The following is a 26,752-nucleotide window of genomic DNA, read 5'->3' as shown; positions in this document are numbered from 1 at the left end:
TTGTTTTGATAATTTGGGGGGCAGGAAGGAACTATCATCTTGCAAATACATTGTCAACTTCCCCAGAAATCCTAAAGATGTCAGTTTAGGCACACCCTAAGAGGACACCCCTCATGCCTCCGATCCTGTGTCTTTGCTTGTCAACCACGTTTTTGCCACATTTATTTATGAGGAAGGGGTGCTCAACCCTGCTCATTTCCAGAGAAGGGGGAGCTTCCATTCCCATGAGGTAAAACTATGAGAGATGGTCTTTCTCTCTGCCCTGCCCCTCCCCCTTCACAGTTCTCTGACAGATATTGGTTTTCCTGATTGGTGAGATTGGGGAGCACGGTGTGTGGAGACAGCCAAGCTTGGAAGCTCAGCCTCTGGGGGTTCTCTATTTCAAGCAGCCTGTGCTCAGTACTCATATATTCTGCTCCTGGTTTAGGAGGCCTATGCTGGGTGGCTTTCTTTGGGGGTGATAAGTACTAGCCAGCCTAGATCTAAGGCTTGTTTTCCAATCAGCATTTTTTTTTTCCCCCAAAGCTAATGTTTTCTCCATCTGTCACATTCTTATGTGAATTGCTCCACTGGTTCCTGATCCAGGGGCTGGGAGGGAGCAAGAGTATGATTCATCAGCCCCCTAACCCCCAACGTGTTCTGCTTTAGTCATTGTAGGACTTTCATAGCCAAAGAACAAGTGCCCTCTCCCTTTACCTAATCCAAGAATGAAATCCTGATTTTTAAAATATACCCTCATAGAATATGAACACACACTTCACTAAAGAAGATATTCAGGCAGCTAACAGATACATGAGAAAATGCTCTCGATCATTAGCCATTAGAGAAATGCAAATTAAAACTACGATGAGATTCCATCTCACTCCAACAAGGCTGGCATTAATCCAAAAAACACAAAAGAATAAATGTTGGAGAGGCTGCGGAGAGATTGGAACTCTTATACACTGCTGGTGGGAATGTAAAATGGTACAACCACTTTGGAAATCTATCTGGCGTTATCTTAAACAGTTAGAAATAGAACTACCATACAACCCAGAAATCCCACTCCTCGGAATATACCCTAGAGAAATAAAAGCCTTGACACAAACAGATATATGCACACCCATGTTTATTGCAGCTCTGTTTATAATAGCAAAAAGCTGGAAGCAACCAAGGTGTCCATCAACAGATGAATGGGTAAATAAATTGTGGTATGTTCACACAATGGAATACTACACATCGATAAAGAACAGTGACGAATCTGTGAAACATTTCATAACGTGGAAGAACCTGGAAGGCATTATGCTGAGCAAAATTAGTCAAAGGCAAAAGGACAAATATTGTATAAGACCACTATTATAAGACCTTGAGAAATAGTAAAAACTGAGAAGAACACATACTTTTGTGGTTACAAGGCGGGGAGGGAGGGACGGAGGGAGAGGGTTTTTTATTGATTAATTAGTAGATAAGAACTGCTTTAGGTGAAGGGAAGGACAACACTCAATACATGGAAGGTCAGCTCAATTGGACTGGACCAAAAGCAAAGAAGTTTCCGGGATAAACTGAATGCTTCAAAGGTCAGCGGAGCAAGGGCGGGGGTTTGGGGACCATGGTTTGCAGGGACTTCTAAGTCAATTGGCAAAATAATTCTATCATGAAAACACTCTGCATCCCACTTTGAAAAGTGGCATCTGGGGTCTTAAATGCTAACAAGCGGCCATCTAAGATGCATCAATTGGTCTCAACCCACCTGGAGCAAAGGAGAATGAAGAACACCAAGGTCACACGACAACTAAGAGCCCAAGAGACAGAAAGGGCCACGTGAACCAGAGACCTACATCATCCTGAGACCAGAAGAACTAGTTGGTGCCCGGCCACAATCGATGACTGCCCTGACAGGGAGCACAACAGAAAACCCCTGAGGGAGCAGGAGAGCAGTGGGATGCAGACCCCAAATTCTCATAAAAAGACCATACTTAATGATCTGACTGAGACTAGAGGAATCCCGGCGGCCATGGTCCCCAAACCTTCTGTTAGCACAGGACGGGAACCATCCCCGAAGACAATTCATCAGACATGAAAAGGACTGAACAGTGGGTGGGAGAGAGATGCTGATGAAGAGTGAGCTAATAATATAGGTGGACACTTGAGACTGTGTTGGCATCTCCTGTCTGGAGGGGGGATGGGAGGATAGAGAGAGTGGGAAGCTGGCAAAATTGTCACAAAAGGAGAGACTGGAAGGGCTGACTCATTAGGGGGAGAGCAAGTGGGAGTACGGAGTAAGATGTATGTAAACTTATATGTGACAGACTGACTTGAATTGTAAACGTTCACTTGAAGCTCAATAAAAGTTAATAAAAAAAATATATATATATGTATACCCGCATAGAGAACTAGCTACTCAGACACAGAGGACTAACCGCCTACACCATTGAGGAATAACAAATTTATTATTTCTGTGAAATTCTTCTGACCATTACTTCTCTAGTCTGGAGACTTAGAGGAATTTCTAAAATACAGGCCTCACAACATTCTTGGAAATCACTCTTTATTGAGACTTTTAAGCTTACCATCCAAGAGGTTGCTTTATTATTCTCTGGCATTTATTTGCTCTTGGGGTATGGCACTGTTGGTAAGGAGTGGTACCTTAATTAGAGTGGAGGGTGGGACAAATCCAGCTTCAGCTGTTGTTCTAACTACTAACCAGAAGAGAAATTTTCTAGCTTTTCTACTATCCTTTTGCAAACAATAAATTTCTATATGTAAGTGACCAAATATAGAAATTCTAAGGTTCACTGTATGCAAAATAGATATTTTAAATTAAAGGTACCTAAAAAAGAAAAAAACTGGACACCTAAGTATAAATATTTATGCCCTTCTCATCTGTGATAACTTATCACTGTGAAAATTCAGGCAGAAAACTACACAGAAACCTCACAGTGCAAAATCTCAGCACAGCCTGGAATATGATGCCAGAAACACCTGAGAAGTGTTTTGTCAATACAGTTCAGTCACAGAAAATCCTTGTTGAATACCCTCGTGTATTTAAAGGAAAGGAACTGCTCTCTTCCCTTCCCAAGCATCTCTTTAAGAATTTTTGGTTTCACAAAGGAAATAATCCTCCAGAAAGTACTTCTTCAATTGCCTGTAACCTCCAAATTGCATATCAACACCAGTCCCTGGAGAAGGACCTCATGCTTGGTAAAGTAGAGGGTCAGTGGAAAAGAGAAAGACCCTCGGTGAGATGGAGTGACACAGTGGCTGTAACAATGAGCTCAAGCTAACAATGATTGTGAGGATGGTGCAGGACGGGGCAGCATTCCTTTCTGATGTACACAGGGTGACTATAAGTCAGAACCGACTTGACAGCACCTAACAATAAAAAAAAATTTTTTTTTTTTAAATAACAACCAGTTTAAGTGAAACTCTTGATATTGAAAACATTCAAGTAAAAAAGAAGTTGAGTTCTAAGAAAGAAAGAAAGAAAATAAAAGCCTTTCTTAAAATAACTACTTTTTCTGATTTATTTTTAAAAGTACACACTCATTTTGGAAATCTTGAAAATACAGATGAGTAGAAAGAAGAAAACAAATATTACTCACCATTGTATAACCACAATTAAAATATTTATACCCGTCATTGATTTCATTCTTCTAGGTACACTCAAATATGTACATAATTACTACAAATCTCTTTTTAGTTTTGTCTTCTTAACTTTATGAGCATTTTTAATTCCATTAATATTTCTTCAAAAGCATCGTATGTGTTGGCTTCATGTATTCCTTCATATAACAAAGAAGATTCTGAAATTTAAACACCAAAATATCCCTAGTAGATAAATTCACAAAGAATGCAAAAAGACAATTCAAAAAGGGAAGAAACTACTAAACGGTGTTATGCTAAAGTTTACGTGTAATGAAAAATCCAAATTTTTAAGTTACGGTTTATTTTTACCTATAAATTTTGGGGAGAAAAATGTTTAAGTCATTGTATCCAATCTAGCAAAGTATTTTTTTTAAGCAATAAAAAGTTTACTATCCTTTAAAGATTCAGAATTCTAACTTTCATGTCTCTAAAAAATACAGAGAGAATCTACACACACACACATACACACACAAAATAACTTGTAGCTTAATTTACAGGAGTGAAAAATAAAACTAGAGGCAAATAAAATTTCCAAAAATAGGGAGACAACTATATTATGGTTACCTAAGCTTTGGAATTTTAGGCAGACATTAGAAATAGCTATATAGTTTATGTAATAATTTGAAAATCAGATATGATGTAACGGAAAGAAAAACCATGTGACTGCATAAAAGCATACGTCTGAAACAATAAATTGTTATTAGTATTTGGTTGGTGGGATTATAGTTTTTTTTACTTCTTTCATATTTATTTTTCTGTATCACATTGATCATTTAATGTTTAACTTTCTGCTGTGTTGATTCAATAGTTACCACAATTCTGGTATAATCCAAAGGGGGCTGGAGAAAGAAAGAAAAGAGACAATTATTACTAATATAACTAAGCAGCTGCATACTCTAAAAAGGATAGAAGTAGCTCATTTTACCTCTCACATAAACTTCAAAAATTTGTGGCCTAAAGTATGAGCCATCGTTTTTCCTTATTTCCTAGGTTAATTATCACAAATGCCTCTCTTATTCTTGAATGCAATAAACGTTCAAGGAACGCCTGATGAATTGACCCCAGCTGTGGGCTGAGGTGGACTTGAGGAATCATTTTCCTTCAATGTTGACCATATAGCTCTCCAGAACAACTTCCAAAATAATACCAGCAGCTAAAATGATACATGGACTGGCCATGAAGACAACTACCACTGAGCACACTCTTCTACAGAATTTCTGCCCTCTAACATTTCTCTAAAACCAGCTGTCACCAAATTTATTCCAACTCATGGTGACCCCATACGTGTCAGAGTAGAACTGTGCTCCTCTGGGTTTTCAATGGTCGATTTTTCTGGAGTAGATCACTAGGCCATTCTTCCAAGGCATTTCTGGATGGGCATTTCTTTAGATCTTCCTTAATCCAGATCCTGATACATGGGTAATCACTACATAATTTATTGGATAAACATATTAATTAATTACAAGGAACGTCTGAACTAGTTCGTTTAAAACATGACAGGTAATTTCTAGCACTTTCTAGGATACATTGAGTGTCAATCCCATGTTTTGGCAATTGTTTCGAAGGCCAGAATGCATTAAAAATGGAGCATAGGAACATGAAGAAGACCAAAGACACATGGAAAAGATTAGTCCAAAGGACTAATGGATAGCAACTACCACAGCCTCCACCAGACTGATCCCAGAACAACTAGATGGTGCCTGACTACCACCACCCACTGAGCTGGTAGGGGTCACAGTAGAGGGTCCCAGACAAAGTAGAAGAAAAATGTAGAACAAAATTCAAAGTCACACACACATACAAAGCCCAGGCTTGCTGGTCTGACAGAAACTGGAGAAACCCCGATTGTATGGTCCCCAGACACCCTTTTAACTCAGAACTGAACTCATTCCTGAGGTTCACCCTTCAGCCAAAGATTAGACAGGCCTATAGGGCAAACCATAACACACAAGAAGGACATGCTTCATAGTTCAATCATGCGTATGAGACTAATGGGCACACCAACCTAAAAGCCAAGATGGGAAGGCAGGAAGCCACAGGAAAACTGGACAAAGGAGTGTTGACACATCACAGCGCTGACAGTCAATGTCACAAAACAATTTGCATATTAACTGTTTAATGAGAAACTAATTTGTTCTGTAAACTTTCACGTAAATCACAATAAAAAAAAATCCAACAACAACAAAAAGATAGCAAATAATGCCAACTGATCACAAGGCTCCTTTCTCTAGAACAAATCTCATAGACCAACTGGATTTGTAGCCTAAAACTCACAGTCTCCTGATGACTCCATTCACAGTATAATGTGCTGTGTCCAGTTATTAATCACTCAGCTTCTCCCTAAAACAGTTCGTGGCACTGTGTAAGTTATATCCTCAAGGAGATTTGGGTCCTCCTGCCCTGCCCTTAGCATTGCATGAAAGCATGTAACTGTAACGTCCCATCAAAGCCAATGGTGTAAATGTTCTATTCCTTCTGATGGGACTTTTGCTCACAGTTGGGGAACACGAGGAAACCTAAGTACAAAGTAATTTGCAAAGTAATAACAATGTTTCCTACCCCGGTGATAGCTCAGAGGAGATTTAATTGGATAAAATTACCCTATTCCAGGAATAATACTTGGTACTTTATGTCGCAATTATCACTTGAGGATCTTGAAGAGATTTACGAACATTGATTAACCATCAGAACACCATTTTGAAGGAGGTAGTGTTAACATTATTTTACTGAGCCCAGAGAAGAACGGTTTCCCATTCTAACGCACACAGCAAACAGTCAAGAAATGGCCCAGATCCGCAATGTCTTCCTGTTGGGAATACTGCTCTGCCCCTCTCGAAGTTTTTGAGTTCCATAACACATTGTAACCAAAATGGTAAAAGAGAAAAAACTGATTTTCATTTCTGAATGTGTCTTATAATTGCCACAAAAGAACACCTTTCTGATTGTTGGAGTCAGAAGATATTTAAATCATTTCCCTTGACCTGAGATTTTAGTTGGGAAACTTCTGCTTTTAGCTTGTCTTGCCCTTTTCAGCGGTAAATATTTGGCATCAGCAGAGTCAAATCAATTCACAGATCATTGGAGCTGGAAGGAATATCAAAAATAGAGTCAAATCCTCTGATTTCCAGGTGAGGAACCCTGGGCTGGGGGCAGGAGATAAGGAGGGGTGATGGGAAGGGGTCTTGGTCCAAATAAGGAAGCTCTACCATTGTGGAAATGTCTCTAGTCTCAGAGGATGCCCCCATATGGCTCTGAAGTCCCAACTGCCTCCTTAGTTGGCTGGGCCATTGAGCATGTGGAGTTGAATGGATGTAAATAATTATGGGGCAGAGCATAAAAGTAAAACTAACAGCACAAGAGCCAAGTTCTCAGCTCAGCGCAACTCAGCTTAAAAAGATATATCAAATCCTAGCACTCTAATTTGATTGTTATAACTACTCTCAGTAGACTTGGATACTACCAAAATGAAAGGTGTACAAAAGCATCTACCCCAGCGCCTGACGTAGAGGAAGCCCTCGGTAATTGCTCCCTCTCTTTCCCTAACCAGTCTCTTTCCCTTTCCTCTACCCTCTCTGAGCCCCAGATCAATAACTGCCTGTCCATATACCTATGCATGCTTCAAATGCCCCAGAGCAGGTTTTGTTTGTATTTGCAGAAGCTTCGAGAACCCTATCAGTTGTTTCTTTAAAAGCTTATAAATTATTCCCTACACTTTCTTTAAAGACAAATAAACACTAAAATGAGTATGCGTGCATTAAAGTTCAGAATCAATAAAGTACGATCAGGAGTGGAGTTAGGGAAAGTTGGATACCCACAAATTAGTCAAACTAACAGCGATCCTATGAGCCTGTATTTTGAGTGAAGTTGAGCTTGTGTTTGGAAGTAAATCACCGCTTGTATGCGCCCCTCCCAGGTAAAGTTCCTGCTTTGCGGAGGTGAGCCAAACTCGCTCTTCTTATTGTTGTAGCTGTGTGCTGTCCAGTCGATTCTGACTCATAGCAACCCTACAGGACAAAGTAGAACTGCCTCAGAGAGTGAATTCTTTCACCTCAACAAGCCTTGCTGTTATTATTCGGTGCAATGGAGTCGATCCAGACTCAAAGCGACCCCATGTGACAGAGTAGAACTGTCCCACAGCATTTTCCTGGCTGTAATATTTATGAAAACAGATCACTAGGTCTTTCTTCTGAAAAACCGCGGGGTGGGTTCAAGCCTTCGGCCTTTCGGTTAGCAGCTTAACTGTTGCACCACTTTTCAACAAGCCTGGGGGAATCAACGCATAGGAACTGGAGCCTGTTGTTGCAGTTAAGCCTATTTCTATGATTCACACTAAGATAGGTTCCTGACTCAGTGACCTTTCTTTTATTTAAACTATGTTTAAAATACCTGTTTATCCATTAAAATTTCAGAAATTCTGTAAAGTATTAAAAATATGGTGATGAGGATGATAATGATGATGGTGGTCCTGAGTGGGTGGTCTGGCTCTATCTATCTATCTGTTCTTTTAAGAACAGAAGCCATGACAAGGCTGATCATTTTGGCAAGTTCTTTTGGATGATACGAAATGTCTAATATTTAAATCTTGATACCCATACCCCCCCTGCAACATGACAGATTATTCAACTCACAATCCAGAGATTTCACTATATTGCAGGAGAAAATATTTGGGATGTGAAACTATGTCTTTAATATTTCTAAGTAAAAGAATTCATATCTGATAAAAGCAATATTTTTAGTTATGTCATATGCAGAAAAGGTACCATATAATTAGAAGTGAATTTAGGCAGAAAGACAGAAAGATGAAATGTAAAAGCAGATAATTAGTGCACTGTTATAATTAGCAAATACTTCTCAATCCCATGGTAACTGTGCTCTGAAAAGGACTCCTGCCGATTAACTAATATTTCCTGAAAGCAGCTTTCTTCTCTCTCTTTAAATGGAAAGTTGGAATTGCTGTCTTGTTGAAAACAGGTCTATGATATGCCATAAATTGATTTGTGTTTATATTATAGTTTTTTTAATGTTAAAAAAAACTATAAGAATGAAACAAATATTATATTTAGGGAATAAAAGAACTATAATCAATCAACATAATAACCTTGCATTCTACACGTAATCTTGAGTGTAATCTTTCAAAATAGACATTACTCACATAACAAAAAAAAGACTTTGAAATATAGAGAAGCAAAAAATTCACACTATCTGCGGTTAAACAGTTCAAAATATCTGGACACTGGGAATACTGAAACTTTCTGGGGATATATTCCAGGAGTTGAAATGTTTCTAATCTTACAGTAGACAATGCGAGAAAGAGAAAATAATTAAAAATTTCAAGTAACAAGAAACGTCTTCTCGTTTTTTTCTCCTGCCTTCCCGGCAAATGTTTAGCATAACGCAATGATGCAGTTATGGGGGATTTTTCCAGATTGCTAAGAGAACTGAACAAGCTGAATTCCAGTACGACTTCCAATTCTAAGCAGTTGTATGTGAAATGGAGATGATAATTATATGTTCTTCACAGGGTTTAGGGGGTAAAGTAAAATATTAGGCCTGGCTAGGGGCGGGGGGCATGTTTTGCAAACTGTGAAATGTTTTATTAAAGCAAGGACAAAAAATAAAACACTCATTTTTATCCCTGGATATCAAAGACTTGATAAGGATGGATAATTAACTTCACCAGAATAATAATATTCTGAACAAGACAATGTAAAACCAAAAAAGTGGGCAAGAGCTTACCACTTACAGGCAACAGTACCCCAAGTCAAACCCTTCCAGTCCAAACCGAGAGCACCTGGGACAAGAAGTGACATATGGTGACATTCTGAGAAGGGCAATCTGACAGCAGAGCAGAGAGAAAAGACTGACTGATGAAATTTGCAACAGACTTGCATTTTTATCACTCTCCAAAAAAATGTCAGTGGCAATGAGCAAAGCAGGTAAAGTCTGCAACTGTTTTTGGTGCTCATGCCTGTGTAAAAGTTTTCAAGAAAACCGGGGTAGGGTAGTGGGAATGGCCTTGGTATCTGGGTTAACTGGAACATGTAAAGTATATAAACAATCCTAAGCAGCTTCTCTCAGCTTATCTAAAGCAACTATTAAGATTTTTTGAGACAGTATTCCTTAAGAGGCAATCTGGTATGCAATTGCAGGGTCTCCTACGAGCAGGGAAAAGAACAAACCTGGTTACTGTGCCCGTTCGCTCCTAGCACGTGTGTTGTTTTATAGGGTTCTTTAAGACGACTTGCTGTTTCTGGGAGTCATTCTAATGTACTAGGTGCAGTAGAGACTGTACAAAGAGAACGAGCTCATGTTAGAAAGAGCTGGGTATGTAGCTTTTTAGCTATGTCCATTTAGAATTATTGGGGTGGAAAGATTTTGATAAACAAACCAACAAACAGAAGTGATAGGCCAAAAAAAAAAAAAAAAGCTGATTAATACCAGCAATAGGAATGGATATTTTTAGAAAGTGTTTTTAATCAGTTCCCCAGTATGGGGTTAACCAACTATGTCAGCAGAACTAAATTGTAGACTCATAGGAGCAGAAAAAGCAAATCAAAAGAAGAGAATTTTGAAACAAATTCCAACTATTCCCTCCTGGGGTAAGAAGCTAAATGCATGGAAGAAGGCTCATTGGTTGAACGCCACGAACAAATAAACCCTAAGCATGTAATGATTAAGAATATCTGAAAATATGTAACACTTTTCTGTCTAAATTAGGTTAGGATCAAAAAAGGATGTTTGCTGACTATTGCAGAAATGCACGAGTACAAACCTAAAGAGGGTTAAACACTCAAGGAGAAAAATAGTGGTCACTGGGTACAGAATCGAAAGTCAGGTAACTGCCTGGAGGCATTTTGGTCTCCACAGATCAGGGGTGTGGTTGGTCCCATGAAGCCCACAATAGCTGGTAGCGCATTATTGTTGGAAATTTAAACATGGTTGAGTTTGACCTTCACAGCAGTGGTTTCCGTAGCATTGGAAGTTCAGCCACACTCTTATTGGGCTTGAATACAGATTTAGAATCACAGTAAAGTGACAGTTATATTATAAGAGCCATGACTATCCATTTTCAACTTCGTGCTTTTGAAGTCCTCAAGTATTCTGGTTGTGCTCAGCGATGCATTTTGGTTTTGATTTGGCCTTTAAGATGGCCAGGTGTTTATGTTGATTTGATAAATGGCTATTTGAACTTAATTCCATGTTTAGGAAAAAGGCAAAGCAAAACAAAAGCTTCAGGTGAATGGCATTTGGTTTGCTGGGATGTGTGACCATTGTTGGACATCAAGAGATAAAATCTGTGTATAAATTACCTCTTGCCTACAGGCCCAGTGTGGAAATGCTACAAATAAAAGATAAATGTGAACTCAGGGAGGTACAGAAAATGCCTCCAAAAGTTGCCTGGCCAGTGAAGAAAGGATGAAAAATTTTAACCTTGAAAGCACACCAAAGAATTTGCAGACAAAATCTAATCGTAACAAAAAATAATCCCATGCTTTTGACATCTTTCTGTTTATTTTAGTTTTTTTTTAGGTATATCTTTCAACAAAGACCTAAGTGTCATTTTCAAACTTAGAGAGTAGTATCTGGACGTTACAGTGCCTGAAGACATTAAAGAATTTTTCTGACACTTGATTTTCCTGTTGGGAGAATCACAAAACACAAAAGTTTTTTTTTTTTTTTTTTCGTTGAGAGTGAATGAATTGAGAAAAAAAGATTCCAAAGTAGAAGCATCTATGTTTTTTTCCCCCTGGAATATAAAGAATAATATTTTCAGATTTCAGTGTTCTGAAGGTTTTTATAAGACATTACTGTCATTTTCACAGAATCTCATGTATTTTCCAAATATTGCTTATTGTTATCATAAATTTGGGCCTTGTAAATTTTCTAAAATTGTCAGGACTATATTGCAAAATGCTGGTTTTTTAAAATGGAGGCTTCGTATAGTTCACCAACATCAACCAGTTTCAGTTACAGAAGGCTTACAAGATATAATGCTGCCCTAAATACCAAAGCTGAATTTTAAAACATTAGTGTGCATTTCTTTCTATACTGAATATCTCTTCTTTCTGTGGCCATTATGTAATATCGGTTCACTAGTACTTGGTCATGCAGACATATAAAGTAGTATATGTTTAGAACATACTATAAAAAAAAAATTTTTTTTCTTTATAGGGAACAGATTAAGACGTCCTTGGGTCATTGCTTCCCAAAGCAGGGTGAAGAGGATTTTAGGTAGCATATATCCAAGCAGATGGTTTTAGATGCCTTAGCATAGACATTAATCTCTGCATTAGAAAAAAATTAGAAATTCTAGCCATGACATAAAGCTTCATTTTAAAATATATTCATGTGTTTTAGTTCAGGTGAAACTATTTTTAAAATGAATAAGTAAATAGTAATTTAGAGGGCATTGGAACAGGGTAAAAACCCTACGGGTATATGTAAATAAGTCAAGTCAGGGCAACACTGCTTTAGGACAAATACACACAACTCCCTTCAATCCCAACTCCAAAATTTCAACTTCTTTAAAATTACTTTGAAACATTTTTGTTAATATGAAGTTATACACATCCCATCTAATTTTATAATACAAAATCATAAAACACAAGAATCTAAGTGCATGGAGACCAAAATAATGTAACCAATTCATTTTGCAGGTGATTAACTTCTTCTAATTCAATCAACTCATTAGCTACCATGTTAAATTCGAACCCAGGCATCCTAACTCTCAGATCTGCCATTCTTTCTCACTGTCTCACCCTGGATCCTGACTGGAAATCTTGTACATGCAAAGAACTTTTTCTAACACAAGTAATTTTCTCAAAGTTTCAGCCTAGAATCTCTAAATAGTTGCAACTAAAATAATATACAGTGCAGTATATCACAAACATCCGGGTTCCTCCAAGGACTTTTAACTGAAAGAAACGTGAATCAACAAATAGCTAAGAAAACGCAATGGGCTTATCACAAAAGCTAGGTTAGGACACACTGTATTATTAACGTATGAAATTCAAGGAGTGTTAAGCTATTATTTGTTAATCGTCAACGCGGGCAGAAAAATAATAAACATGACACAGTTAAAATAAATCAATAAATAAACCAAACCTAGATAACTTCAGATAACCAAACCACAAGCACCTAAATCCAGACAAAAGTCAAGGCAACAAAATATTTAAGAATAAAAGCCTAAAAAAAAAAAAAAAAAACAGAATAGGGAGAAGAGATCAACGAGCAATAAATAATTTGTTTTAGGAGCAAAACTTGAAGCTTAAAATGAAGATACTTCAGAATTAAAAGTGGCTGCTCAAAACTGTATCTTGCCCATTGAAGACACAGAACGTTCTCAAAAAGAATATGGCAGTCTCGGTCTTGGTTGATGAACTTGAAACCTAAACATCCCAATGGGATATTATGCCTGTTTGGACTCTAAGAAGCTCCTTCTCACATTCTTAAAAGGCAAGTTCCTGAGGGGGGACAAGGTTAGAGGATTTTGTATTTAATCCTGCAGTGAACAAAGCCTTGACTGTCCCGATTCCTGCCCTGGGTAACCTGGGCCAGTTTTCTGCATTGGGTCACTCAGTCACAGGGAGTGGTGCAAAAGGCCTGGATTTTTGGAAGGTGAGTGGTGAAGAGATGGTGGCAGTTGGTTGGAAAAGAGCAAGGCCTAGGAGGGCCCACCACCATGCCACCAAATACAGGCTCTCTTTGCCCTCCTCCTTTCTCCATGCCCTCTGCAGAGAGGTCTTCTGCAGGCCAGCAGGGCTCCCTGCCTGCAGCTCTTTTAAAGAGGCCATCTTGGAAGCGGGGGAGGAAAGAGGAGGCATCAGCTGCCCCCCCCCCCCCCGCAGTCACATACTTACACACCATCAACAACAGACACACACAGCTGCTGTTGACTAGACTTGGAGTCACTGACCTGCAGGCTTAGGTAGTTGTGATTTTCTTTCTAAGTTGGGAGACTTGAGACAGGTGGAAATGAAAAAGAAATTGGATATGTCACTTAGTTTCTCTGGGTCTCAACTTGCTCATCTGTAAAATGGGCAAATGGAACTAAATGCAGTGACTTGCCAGCCCTCTGGTTCTCTGTGGTGGGGGAGGGGCTGTGAAAAGTGGGCCTGAGGCAGAGCAGTCACCCCACCCCACTTGTAATGGTGACTGGAGCTTCGCAGAGCAAGATGGTCGTTTCTGGGATGGCTTAGGAGCATTTTGAAGAGAGAGGTAACGTTTGTCTCTGGCCTCAATCCTCACACCAACACACACACACACATAGACACACACTTTCTTTTTCTTTTTCCTTTTCTTCCCAGGGGAACTGGTTGCGATTGAACACGATGGGCGCTCAAATAGATGCGCGGAACTATTTAGAAAAGTCAATATGCAATTATGCAAAAGGCTATGATGAGGCTCCCGCTTAAGCAGACAGCAACATGCAGGAATAAAGGGCGTGTTCCTCCTTTCCTGAGGAGCCCAGGGTCTGGGGAAGCTCCTTTACTGCGTCCTGGTGGTAGACAGGGCCAGCCAGCTTCCATTTGTGCCTCCTGCTGGCTCTGTTCCTGCTTCTGCCGACCTTTTTCTTCCCGTCACTGTATCTTCGCTTCTCTCCTTCCACGCTTTCTCACCCTCCGTTCCCTGCATCCCTCCGGCCCTTCCCTCCCGGGGCGCTGGGTTCGCCGCCTCCCTCGAGGTGTGAGCGCCGCGCCCTATTCGGAGACCGGGGCGCCCTGACCTGACGGTGCTTCGAGGAGAGGCCGCCGGGCAGGGCCGCGCCTCGCGCCTCCCCTTCCCCCGGCGGCAGCGAAGGAACCACACGGTTCCCCCGGCCTCTAATCCCCTTCAACCCCAAACCCAAACCCGTTGCCGTCGAGTAGATTTCGCACAGCGATCCTGGAGGACAGGGTAGAACTGCCCCCTAGGGTTTCCAAGTCTGTAAATCTTTAGAGAACCAGACTCCACGTCTTTCTCTCCCCGAGCGCCGGTGGGTTTGAAGCGCGAACTTTTGGTTGGCAGCAGAGAGCTTTAACCACTGCGCCACCGGGGCTCCTAGCTAATCCCATCACAGCACCTGAAATAACAACGGCAGCCACAAAGGCGCGCTTGTTCTAGCCCCTCCGAAGGCTTTGCCCAGGCTGCAGGGGACCCTCGGGGGCCTGAGTCCCTAAGGGCTCCGCGTCCCCAGCAGCCTCGCAGAGCACCCTCGACCTCCGTGGACGAGGGGGCGATGGGCGGCGCTCCGGGGCTCACGGCGCCCCCCGGGAAGAGCCGTCCAGGAACGACCGCGGGAATTAGGCCAAAAGGCAGGGGGTAGAGGTGAGCAGGAGTCCCCGAGTCCAGGTGGGGAGCTAGGTGCCCTCGGGTGCGCGGCCCGGAGCCGCGTAAGGCAGATCCCGTGTGTCCCAGTCGCGGTGCCCCGGCCACCGGTCGCACCGGTTTCCGGGCGCCACTGCCGCGGCCCTGCCCGACGCGCTCTCTTCAGCAAAAGCTGAGGCGGACTCCAGAGAGAAGAAAGGATGGACGTGAAAAATGACCGGGGTGGGGGACAGTGGCATAAGAGGGGACCGTTCCACTTTTCCCTTTTCCCAGACGGTTCGGGGGTCCCCAGAGGACACGTTCTCCCAAACCCTTCCTCCCTTGAGCCAGGTGTGAGCAGACCCCAGTGCCCCGCCCCCGGAAGCGGCCCCCGCGGGACCCCCACTGACCCAGGAAACCAGGGGTGCAGGCGGGGCGGGTGCGCAGGGTGGCTGAGCCCGCGGGGACCAGGCACCTCGGAGACCAGCGACCCGACACGCCCTGGCGACAGGGAAGCCCCGCTGAGGGCCAGGGCCTGATGCTCCTGCAGTGAGAAGTCGTGGCACCCTAAAGAATCCCCGAAGTGGCCGCCAAACTGTTTAGTAAATACAGTTGTCCGGGGTGAGTTCCGAATGAGCGGCACCTCGCAGGGCTGTGGGCTCGGCTGGGAAGCGATTGGTTTGCGGCTTATACGTCGACTTCTCCCATCAGGTCGGTCCTTTTTCGCTAAAATCGCCTGGAAAATTATGATTCTTAGCAAATACAACTATAGTCTGAAGTTAATTCTTAAAAAAAAAAAAAAAAGACAAGGAAAGATGATATTAATTTTGCATTTTTAAATAAGGGCACGGAAAAGTACATTCTCAGATTCACAAGTCGATAACTACTCAGCAGGCGTCCTTCAGCTTCTTTTTGTTCTTTCCTCTTCTGTGTTTTTCACGCTACCAGAATTCTTTCTGAGCCGCAGGAAGCCTTGGATGTTTTTATTCCTTAAAGAACTCAATAAAATCTTAAAATATTTATATTTGAATAATCGGTATGATTTTTGCCTGAAGGATTTCACAAAATATGCCCCTTTATCCAGGCGAACATGGATGCTAAGCCTGACCAGTCTGCCTTATCCTGTTGCTTCAAAGGTAAACGTTTGCATTTGGTGACTGGAGCACGTTAGCCAAACCTCTCCCAGCACTCAGTACTTCTAGTAGTTGAGAATTGTATCAGACGTAGGTGTACTTGCTCTTAGTTCCTAGTAGAATTTTCGACGTTGTCCAACTATTGGTAATAAGGTGGTTGTTTTTGTTTGTTTTTAAGCTGAGTTAATGGCCCTAAACAGCATCTCATAATTTTTCACAGTTCAGTTCATTATGCTAAAGTCGAAGAGATACCCACCACCATCACCACTTTGGAGAACCTTTGAAATCATTTTGCCCTTTTACACTGCAACACAAGTAATCTCACTGCTTAAGGTAGTCATTACATACCTATATTTAATACAATATTTTAAAGTCATTCAGTGGTAGTACATGCCACATTAAAATGTATCTGAAGTGGATCACTGGAATATCTTTATGCATCAATAAAATGTCTAAAGCTGTCTACTTTTCAATACTAGGTTTTTATTAAAAGCTAGTTAATAACTAATTAGTTATGTGCCACTGGTTTTATAAAATGCAATAAGAAAGTTTAACTTCAGAAAAGCAGATGAACAGTTTTAAAAGCCTTGTACCAAAGTCTACGTATCTTCTTCCACAACCAGCTTGACTCCTTCGTATTTTATTGGTGTTAGTTTGCATTTTTTAAATCACTTTTCTGTGATCATTGTGGTTAGTTCAGAAACTATATCAGTATCAAACAGAGGTCAAAATTAGTTTCACACTTTTTTCATATGAAGCCTTCATAATGCCAGAACTCCATAAAAAATTTTTAATCATAACCAAGATGTATACAATACCTTTTTAAAAAGGTTTAAGAGAGTATCACCCACACTTTCTCCCCACATATGGTTCCCAAGTGAAAACATTGAAGTCTCATGTTTTTATCTAGGATTGCCAAAAAGGGATTGCTCTACACTGTTCCCCGTCTTCTAAAAGGACTCTTCTTGATTACTGAGCAATGTCATGTTCAAATTCCAAGAATCAATTTGTACATTCTGGATTATCCAGGCTGCAGATACATTTAACTTGACTGTCACACAAATTCACACTCAGAGCCAAGCAACCAAGCAGCTATCAGTATTTTTCCCAGAGTTGCTGAGCTTGTCCCATCATCTTTTCTTGCTGTCTTTGTCCACGCACATAAACACACACAGCTGTATTAAATGTAGGTTTTAGCTTTCTGCCTTAGTGAAGTGGTTGAGGTATGCCCAGACTTAATATAATGTCCTATCCTTGGGTTGGAAAACAGGATTAGACCACAAGACTGTCCTGTGAGTCTAAGTTGGTTCCTGTGGTCTTTTTTTTAGCTTATCAGCATCAAGTCACACCCCCCAGTGCAAAAAAAAAAAAAAAGTTGGTCATGAGGCTGTAGTTTTTTCATTGTCCAGTAGACGGCACAAAAGATCAAGCCTTCAAACGCTAAACAATCCACCAGGGCTGTTTGGTTTGGTTTGGAGTATATGCCATACAGTGCTGCTCGTTTTAAACAGTCAGCCAGCCAGCCAGCGTTGTATCTGCGAAGGAGAGAAGCCTCTCAAAATTTAGGATAACTTGCCAAGGCTTTGAAACGTCGTGATAGAAAAGAGTTTTGCATATCTGCACAACAAAATGCTGCTAAGAAAATGCACCGACTGTTATAAATGAGTTCAAAGGAAATGTTAGTGAGAAAATGTATTATTTTAAAGTGATCTTTAAAGAAATCAAATTGAAGAAACCACAGACATTTCATTTCTAATTACCTCCAAGTGGATAAATAAAGTATTTGCAACCTGAGCCTTAAAATTCTATATTGGAATTTTACATGATGCATCTGTGCTTTTTATTAAACTTAACACACAACTCAGTCCAGAAAATTGAGGATTGTATTTCAAATGGGCTCACATATGTATGTATATATAATACATAGTTAAGAAAGGGAAGCTCTCTTGTTGAATTTTTGTGAATAGCTTTTGGGGGAATATTGAAGGAATAGGCCACTGGAAATCACTTAAGACTTTGCCTCTTTTAAAGCAATGTGGGACTTTGGCTAATATTTATACTTTATTAAAAGGCTTCTATTTCCCTTTTCATTCTGCATGTAGAAGGGGGGGGGCAAAGTGTGGGCCAATAACTCATTTCCCAGTTAATTTTATTAAGAATTTATAGCACTGTTTAGAAAGTTTTAAGACAACCATAAATTTTATTAGGAATATTTTATTAAGCCCTCCATTTAATTAATAAAAGACCTCTATAACTTCTGAAAATGTCAGAGCTAGTAATTATGTTAACCAGTGTAGCTTTTTCCCTCTCTAGAGACCAAAGCATTTTAATGATTTGAAATAGAAAAGTAGTCAGGAAAGCATCCACCCCCTCCAAAAAAAAAATTTTTTTTTTCACTTTTGCATTAGCCAGTCAGAATGTAGTGACTTAAGTATTTTCCCTGCCATGGAGCCTAAACTGACCTCTCATTGACTTCTGAACTGGACCCAGACATTCTTTGTTTTCTGAAGCAAAATGCAGTAAACAAATCTCCAGGTTCTTATAGCCTGAATTGCTTTGGGGCATTTGATTAACGTCCTCCCTAAGCCCCTGGGTTAACCCCCTTTCATATCACCTAAGCAGGTTTCTCCTTTTAATAGACCTCTAAATAGTTTATTTCACTTTTCTCACAGCCATTCATTAGCTTTGACTTCTTGGTACCTTTCTGGTATCACATCCAGCTCTTATCTCCAAGCATTCCTCTACTATCTCTACTAGATTTAAAAATCTATTTTCTTTAAACCCTCTTTCCCTCCTCTTATTTCTGTGTTTTTGAAATGCAAATGCTAATGTGCGGGTGAGATGCAGAGGATAAATGTTCCTGATATACCAGCCCCAAGCCTACACACCACAGGACAACCTGAAACGCGATCACAACGTTTTAACAGGCATCTTAAAGTTAGGTGGCAGATGATAAACCCTTATCATTCTGTGAACACAGCTGCCAAACTCAATTGATTAGCAGGCTTTTGTTTATTCTGGGCTGGCAAATACACACACATTTTTACCTTAAGAGGTGCCTCTTTTATTTCTGAGGGTTTTGGAGCTGACTCATCCGTGTGAACTTTTGGGACAAAAGCTTAATTCAAGATACAGGCCTTTCCACAGGCACAATCCCTTATAGCTGAGCAGAAAGTTACAGGGGAGTTCTCAGAGAGGACTGTACCCGCAGCCTTGAGGAGCTCTGCTCGTTTTAAACACCTCTTTATAGGAGAGTAGAAACAATAAAGACCTAGGGCCCAGCCTGCCTCTCTAGAGTCTCCATTCTCTATCTTAGGGAAGGTGCTCTGGGATATGAAGGATGAACAGCAGATGGAAGGCCCATGTCCCAAGAGCTAGGGACAAGGGCCAGAACACTTAACCAGGCCAAATTTTTGTAAATGAAAAGTGCTATTGCCTGAAAAAGCAAGTATCTGAAAGAAGCTGGAGAAAGGTACTGTCACAGGATAGGCATAAATATCAGTGATAGTTTACTAAGATACCTAAACCTGTCCGTTTACTTTTTCCTTTTAATAGATGATTAATTGCTGCCCAGCCAAGGGAGTTTTTTTTTTTTTTATGGCTACTATATTGCAACTCTAGCCCTCCTCTCTGCAATTTCTCTCAGCAAGCCCTAACTGTAATAACTGTTTGCTAATTGTAAAATCCTTATCCAGAATGAGGTTTGGGCAAACAATTTGTACTACTGTAATTACATTGTAAAAGTGTTTTTAGTTCCTTGATTGTTCAGAATTAATCTTATAAAGGCCTAGAAGTAGACTTTGGTTCACAGTTATAAATGGAAAGGGGAGGAGAGGGTGAAAGAAAGACACCTTTCAAAACTAATAAGAGTTTATTTTAAGCCCACAAACTCATACTATCTCTTCTCTAAGGAAAATCCGTGGGTAGGTAATTTATAAAGTCCACCTATAAGGTAATCTGAGCAACCACAGAGCAAGCGCTCAGTAGTCTTCCTACTGCTTTGAAGTTTTGAGTTATGTTTGAAAAAAAGAGTGACTTACCTGAACCTTATTTTTCATCTCTGCTAGAAAACGACAAAACTAACCGGAAAGCAGCAATACAAAATAAGTCCTGTAGTCGAAAAATAAAACAAGTCTAGCCTTTCCCAAATTTGAAAACGCGGTCGCAGAACTGACGTAACTCCAAGGCAGTTGCCTATGTCTTTGCCAGAGAACCTGTGAAGCTGTAAAGACCACAGTCGTCTGCGTTTCACAGTAAATTTCTCTCAGTTAAATTATACTTACACCATTTTCCTCGCAGTTCATTTAAAAACCGTAAGCGTAGATGTGCCCCTGCCAGTGTTTGGTTTGACCCCCCCGCCACACACACACGCACTCCCGCACCCCAACCCCAGGCCGCTGTGGGGACTGGTGGCCCTGCAGGAATGACAGCGCTCCTACCCCCGCAAGCAACCGTCGGATGGCGGTGGGACTGGGGTGGGGGGCCCGCTTGCCCACTGCCGACCCAGCTTGGTCCTCTCCGTAATCGACAAAGCAGTGTGTTGCCTGGCCTAGCCGGCACAACTTCCCCCAAGAACTAAACAGAGAAATTGCCGTGTATCTTGGCCTGAAATTCTGCTTCCAAGTTCACGTTGGGGGGTCAAGCACAGTGTAAAGGCGCTGCCTATTCACCTGGTTTCCCCGGGCTTTAACAGAAGGGCTGGCTTTTACCCGCGCAATGCATCGGGGCATTTGTGCCAGAAAACGCTACACATCTATGCGATGAAGAAAAGTAAAAGATCCTAAAACATGGGTATCGGAGACCCAGAACCAAATAACGACGGACTCTGGGCATTTTTTTTTTTTTTTAAATCAGTCGGACTCCTTCAGGACAAAGAGCATCTGAAGGCTTTAGGTGAACGTGTGTGAGCCCTTAAGTCATACAGGGGTCAAGCGTGGTGTGTGTTGGGGGGCGGGGGGCAGTAGGGCACAGGAGGCCGGGAAGGCTCAGCTGCTCGGCTTTGTGGAAATGCTCTGGTATTGGGGGAACCAGACGTTGACTCCTGCGGAACGCTAAAAATAAGCGGGGAGAAGTCGCCCAGGCAGGCTGCGTGCGCTCGGTGGAATCTAATCCCAGACCTAGGTTCTGATGCTCGCCCTGTGTCCCCTGCTCTTTGGAAGCCCACTCAAAAGAAACTTCTGTCTCGTGTCGCGCACAAATGTAAATATTCTTTTGCTCTGCGCATTAAGAGTCCTGTTCAAGACATCCCAGGGCTCTAGCCTTTCCCAACGTTATCAGCGTGAAGGGACCCCCCTAATCTTTTTCAAAACTCTTCCTCCTACCTACATCCCCCTTGGGGTGAGAGTTTGATCCGCAGCTGGCGGGGTGGGATGGGGGTGGGGGCACGGGGCGCGCGGTGCCGGCTTCTTTTGGGGGAGTCAGCCTTTTGGCCATTCTCAGGGCGGGAATGGGGACTGGCAGTTTGCATTCCCGGCAGATCGAAGCTCCCTGCTGATCGATTATTTGATAATTGATTTTCCTCGCAGCCAATAGGCGGCCGGCTTGGCGGGGGCGCCTCCTGATTGGCCGAGCCCTCCTCCACGGCTGCCTACCGAGATTTGGGTGAGCTCATTTTCCAGCAGACCGCAGGGGGAGTTTTCTGCGAGGTTTCAGCTGGAGGGAAGAAAAAAAATTCTGCTCCGAGCCGGGCGAGCTGCGAGCCCTGCTCCGGGCTGTGAGGTTTCCAGCCAGCTGGTCGAGCTGCTGCGTCTGAGGCATCTCGGCAGATCAGAGCCGGGCGGGCAGAAAAAAATAAATACTCAAATAACACCAATAAATATAATGATAAAGGGCGAGCTTAGAGTGACAGAATAAAGAAAAGGAACATTTTTTAAGCCCAGAGAATAGGTATTTAAAGGAAGAAAGTTACAACCAGTGTGTTGGTTGGAGCCTCCGAGTTGTGTGTAGGAGCAGCTTTTTGTCTGAAATCTCGGCTCCGGAGGTGAATCTCTTTTTCTCTGGCTCCGGGAGTTTTTGCCGAGCCCGGTTGCCAACAGCAGAGCGGAATGGAAAGAAGAAGGGCTGCGGGGAGGGGAACGCGGGGACTGAGAGGGTGGGCGCCTGGCCCCTCCAGGCCCGAGCGCGGCGGAGGCCGGAGCCCCTCGGCGCCTCGAAGACAAAGGCGGCGCGGCCGCAGCCGGAGCCGAGCGCGCCGACCCTGCCGCGCTGCGCCGCGCCCTGGGCGCACCGCCGCCTCGCCCCGAGCGGGTCGGAGAAAGAGCCTCCCTCCCCGCCGCTCCCCGGCCCCGGCACGCCCGCGAGGTCTGGGGTGCTCAGGGCCCGCGTCGGGTTTCGCTTTCCGGCGATCATAAATAGCTCCTTGTTTGTAAACAGGCGCTGGGGGCACATTCCCGGCGCTCAGCTCATTGTTTCCTCCCTTCCTCTCTTACTTCGCGCAGGACGCCTGGGCTGGGGCTGGGGGCCGCCAAGGCGCCCAGACCCAAAGTGAGAAAACGCAAGCATTTCCCCTCCTGGTGACCGGCATCCACCTCTGACAGCAAAAAAACTCTAAGAAGGGTCTGCAGAAAGCCGGAGCCATCTCCACCCCACATTCTCAGGACTCCTTAACACAGCCCTCCCAACCTCGCTCCCGCTTCTCCTCCTCCTCGTCCTCGCTTCCCGTTTGACTTTTCCCCTTGGGGTGTTTAGTTCTGAGAAGCCGGCACTTTCTGCACCCCCCTGCCCCGAAAAATACTGGCAGAACACAAACATTTCAAGGAAAGTCATGCAGTCTGTGCGCGGAGCCCTGTGCAAAATAACTCCGGCTGTTGCCTGCCCCCCGTTTATTCCCAATTTATTTCAGCAGTCTGGTTTGGGGAGAGAGTCCGGAGGGGGTGTGGAGAGAAAAGAATATGGAAAATCAAGACGCCGGCCGGGTGCTGCTCCCCGCGGATGTGTGTGTATGCCCCGGGTATGTGAGTGTTTGTGCCTGGGCGTGCGATTTCGTAGGGCGCCTCTCTGCCTCTCCAGTGCGGCCAGAGCTCGCTTCGCGCACCCACCCCTGCCGTGGAGCCTACTTGCTGCAGCCCAATGCATTGTGTAAGACGCGACCTGTTATGGCCACCACTACTTCCGGGTTCTAGCATTCTGGTCGGAATCCACCTCTCCGCCTGTGCAACACACACTTTACACACGCACGGGGACTGCAAGCGGGCAGCATCGATCGTGGCTCCTTTAAGACAAACTCAGACATTTTTTTTAACCCTCCTCCTCTAATCTCCCTCCAGTGCTGCAGTTGCAAAGAGAGAGAGAAAGAGAAAGAGAGAGCGAGAGAAGAGAGAAACTGATTAGGAATTAGGACTGATTCAAAGAAAGCGAGCGCTAGGGCTTTGTGCATTTGAATATTAACATTTGAGGTGTTCTGACCAGAAGAAGACAGAGCGGATGATCATTCATTCACCACGTTGACAACCTCGCCTGTGATTGACAGCCGGAGTGGCAGAAAGCCATGAGATTTGGTAGTTGAGTCTGAGGGGCGCTCTTTTTTTTTTTTTTAAACTGAATTTTTGGGGAGAGAAGACCTGCTTTTCTCTTTTTTTTTTTTTTTTTTTTTTGCCCCCGCTGCTGTCTTGGAAACGGAGGGCTTTTATGCTCAGTGACTCGGGCGCTTTGCTTCAGGTCCCCTAGACCGAAGATCTGGGACCGGTAGCTCACGTTGCTGGAGACGTTAAGGGATTTTTCGTCGTGCTTTTTTTTTTTTTTTTTTTCCGGGGGAGTTTGCGTATTTGTTTCTTTTCACACTGGCCTTAAAGAGGATATATTAGAAGTTGAAGTAGGAAGGGAGGCCGATGGCGCAAAGGGTACGTATTAAAAAACAATGGTGGAACTCAAATGTGAGATTAAATTGAAACGTGGCTGAAGGACCCCGCTAAAAAGTTTCCTTTTTTCCTCTCTCTTTCCCTTTGAATGAGGCTCCTAAAGCCGTGGCCTAAAGCGAGATTTATTCAGTGCGTTTGTAGACTTTGATGTATGCTATGTGTAGTTGTGAATTCAAGCAATCAAGCTTTCTATAGATTCCTAACCAGCAGCTATGTAAATAAAAATACAAGCTTGAGAAATCATCTGTTAAAAAAAAAAAAAAAGGCTAGATACTTAATGCTACACCGAGCGTTCAGAAATCAGTTTAAAGCTATTTTTAAACTAAAATAAGCAGCTGGAAACTTCTGATATGTTATTGATTATGCTCATCTTTGCTCTTTCACTAGAAGCATTTAACTTTTCAAAACAAATAACTTGGTCACAACTCAGCGGAGTTTGAGTCGGAAAATACTCATCTTTTAACAGTAATTTTCATTTGCATAGATTTTTATGCAAGGTAATACTTGGCAAGTTTTTCTTAGCTGAAGTCCTGTACTAATTGGATACTAACCCCACAGCTACTCGCTTTAAAAATGCAATACTAATTTTCCCAATATTCCTATTTGAATGGAAATGTAGTGAGAGTAAAGTGAGACAATGACAACCCAGCCGAGGTAGTTTCTTAAAAGAAAAGAGGTCCACAAAAAGCCTTCCTTGCATAATTTGTGTCCTGGCCCTCAAAGCCCTGTTTGCAAAAGAAAGTTACTAGGCTGACACATTTTTCTTTACTCCTTTGGTTCAGGCAAATGTCAGCCTTCTTCCAAACTCCTTTCACACCTCTGGCCTTAAGGAGATGAAAGTGGCAATTCCTCTTTTCTTTGAAAATCATTTCACTCTCAGCACCTCCAAATCTTGGGAAAAGAACTTGCTCGGAATGAAGCAATTAGAAATTCTGAATAGCTACATTTCGCACGCAAAATGACAATCAATATGAAAGTAGTATGTTTGCTTTGAATCTGCTTTAAACCTGATGAGTAACGTTTGCCTCAATGACTTCTAGTATGGGAAGAGAGTTCATAGAGGGAAAAAAAAATAGAATAATTAACTGCTTCAACTATAGATTTTTCTTTAACTTTGGAGGGAAATTGCCCAGTTTGTAAATTCAGCTTTAAGGTGGAGTGAAAGCTACCCTTTCCTGAGTTCCACTTTTAAGGGGACAGCCAGTTTGTATAATTTAGCAGAGCTTGTCTTGGAAAGCATAGGAAATGCAGTGTCTTACAGGACTGCCTAACTCCACAGTGGCAGGGAAATAAAATGAGAAGCCTGTCTGAATTCACGTGCTTGGCATAGCTGTTCCCATCGTAACTTTTTTTTTTTTTTTTTTAATTCCCCCTGATGTTAAGGGGCTGTGAAACTCAGCGAGTTTGCTGCACTGTCCCGGCACGTTTTATTATTGTGATTTTGAATTTCCTCCTCTAGAGACGTGAACGTTTTACCTTCCGCCCTCCGGGAGAATGCCTCCCTTTCTTTCCTTCTTCCTTCCTTCCTTCTTTGCCAAAGGATCCTGAATTTCTGAACTAGCTGACAGGGACACAAGTTAGGGCAAGACCTTTCATCCCCGCTGAGTCTCACGGAGAATCTTGGAATTGTTACTTTGAAAATGAGTTTTTAAATAAGAAATCTCAACTTGAGAGATGCAAGGCCACCGTATTCCCGGTGGAAAGACCCAGCTGGACTGACATTATATAAGCTTCGTGCCCTGCCGATCCCCCTCTTACCGGCCTGGCCTTCTGAACCTTGTTTATCTCCTGTTTGTCATGCAGTACGAAGATCTACCCCATTACGGGGGCATGGACGGAGTGGGCATCCCCTCCACGATGTATGGGGACCCGCACGCTGCCAGGTCCATGCAGCCGGTCCACCACCTGAACCACGGGCCTCCTCTGCACTCGCACCAGTACCCGCACACAGCTCACACCAACGCCATGGCCCCCAGCATGGGTTCCTCCGTCAATGACGCTTTAAAGAGAGATAAAGATGCCATTTATGGGTAGGTACAACCAGCAGCAGGTTACAGAGTTGAGAGGTGATGTTTCCCTTGTTTCCCTATCCGTTGGCTGGAGGAAAGTCGGAGCTCTCTGGATAGAGGTACAGATACGGGACTTTACTTTCGCATTGCATGGGAAATCTGGGGAGGCAGTCAGCTAGCCCCCAAGTCCCCCATCTCCAAACACCCTCCTCGCCAGCCTAGCTTCCGGCTGCGCCGCTGCGGTGCCGGCAAGGGGTCCTGGTGCGGACAAGTTGCTTAAAGGTCCCTCGGCCCCGCTCAGACTCTGGCTCGAGAGCGTGGCGGGTTGCAGTCTTCACTCGCTGGTCTTGGCTGGGAGAGCGTTAGGGGCTTCTGAATGTAGGCGCCTTTGTAGTAGAAGGAAAGTTTTAGTTTAGTCAAAATCTTTTAAGCCACTGATTGTTCTGACTTGCTAAGTTTACTCAGCAGCCGTATACTGGCTCTCCACGGCACAATAAAACCCAGGGAGGACAGTGGCAGGTCAGGCAAGGGGGAACATGTTTTGCATTTAGGGAGTTTGACCACTGACTTCAAGGAGAAGGGCTCCCTCTGAAATTTTACAGATATTAAGAAACTTCGAGCCGTTTTTGCACTTTGTGCTCAAAGGCAAAACCTGCAAGGTTTAGATAGACGTGGATGCCGGGTGTTGTTTGGCCGGGGGCTGTTTCTGGCTGCTGTTTACACCGTGTTCTCCCAGGCCATTCGGTTAGACTCTGAGCTCTCTCCTTGACGAGCCAAATCCTTTGAAAGTCACTTGTGCCTACTATGCGCTGATGAATTTGGGGACTTTTTTTTTTTTTTTACT

General features: G+C 42.9%; 1 protein-coding gene across 6 annotated transcripts in view; it reads left to right on the top strand.

The window, feature by feature from the left end:
* Positions 1–23,138: 23,138 nt before the first annotated feature.
* MEIS1 (Meis homeobox 1) overlaps positions 23,139–26,752 on the top strand; it is a 142,577-nt gene continuing 138,963 nt past the window's right edge. For 3 of the 6 annotated variants that reach the window (XM_049857627.1, XM_049857624.1, XM_049857626.1), the window contains exons 1-2: positions 23,140–23,881; positions 25,703–25,929. In XM_049857627.1, the coding sequence (XP_049713584.1) occupies positions 23,870–23,881; positions 25,703–25,929 (239 nt within the window). In that variant the 5' untranslated portion in view covers positions 23,140–23,869. Of the gene's footprint in view, positions 23,882–25,702; positions 25,930–26,752 lie in introns of all 6 variants that reach the window. The other 3 variants (XM_049857622.1, XM_049857623.1, XM_049857628.1) reach the window with 3 other exon arrangements.

The sequence above is a fragment of the Elephas maximus genome, chromosome 17, assembly GCF_024166365.1.
Source record: "Elephas maximus indicus isolate mEleMax1 chromosome 17, mEleMax1 primary haplotype, whole genome shotgun sequence".
NCBI lineage: Eukaryota > Metazoa > Chordata > Mammalia > Proboscidea > Elephantidae > Elephas > Elephas maximus.
The sequence above is the reverse complement of the archived record's forward strand: the minus strand, read 5'-3'. Positions and strand labels throughout refer to the sequence as shown.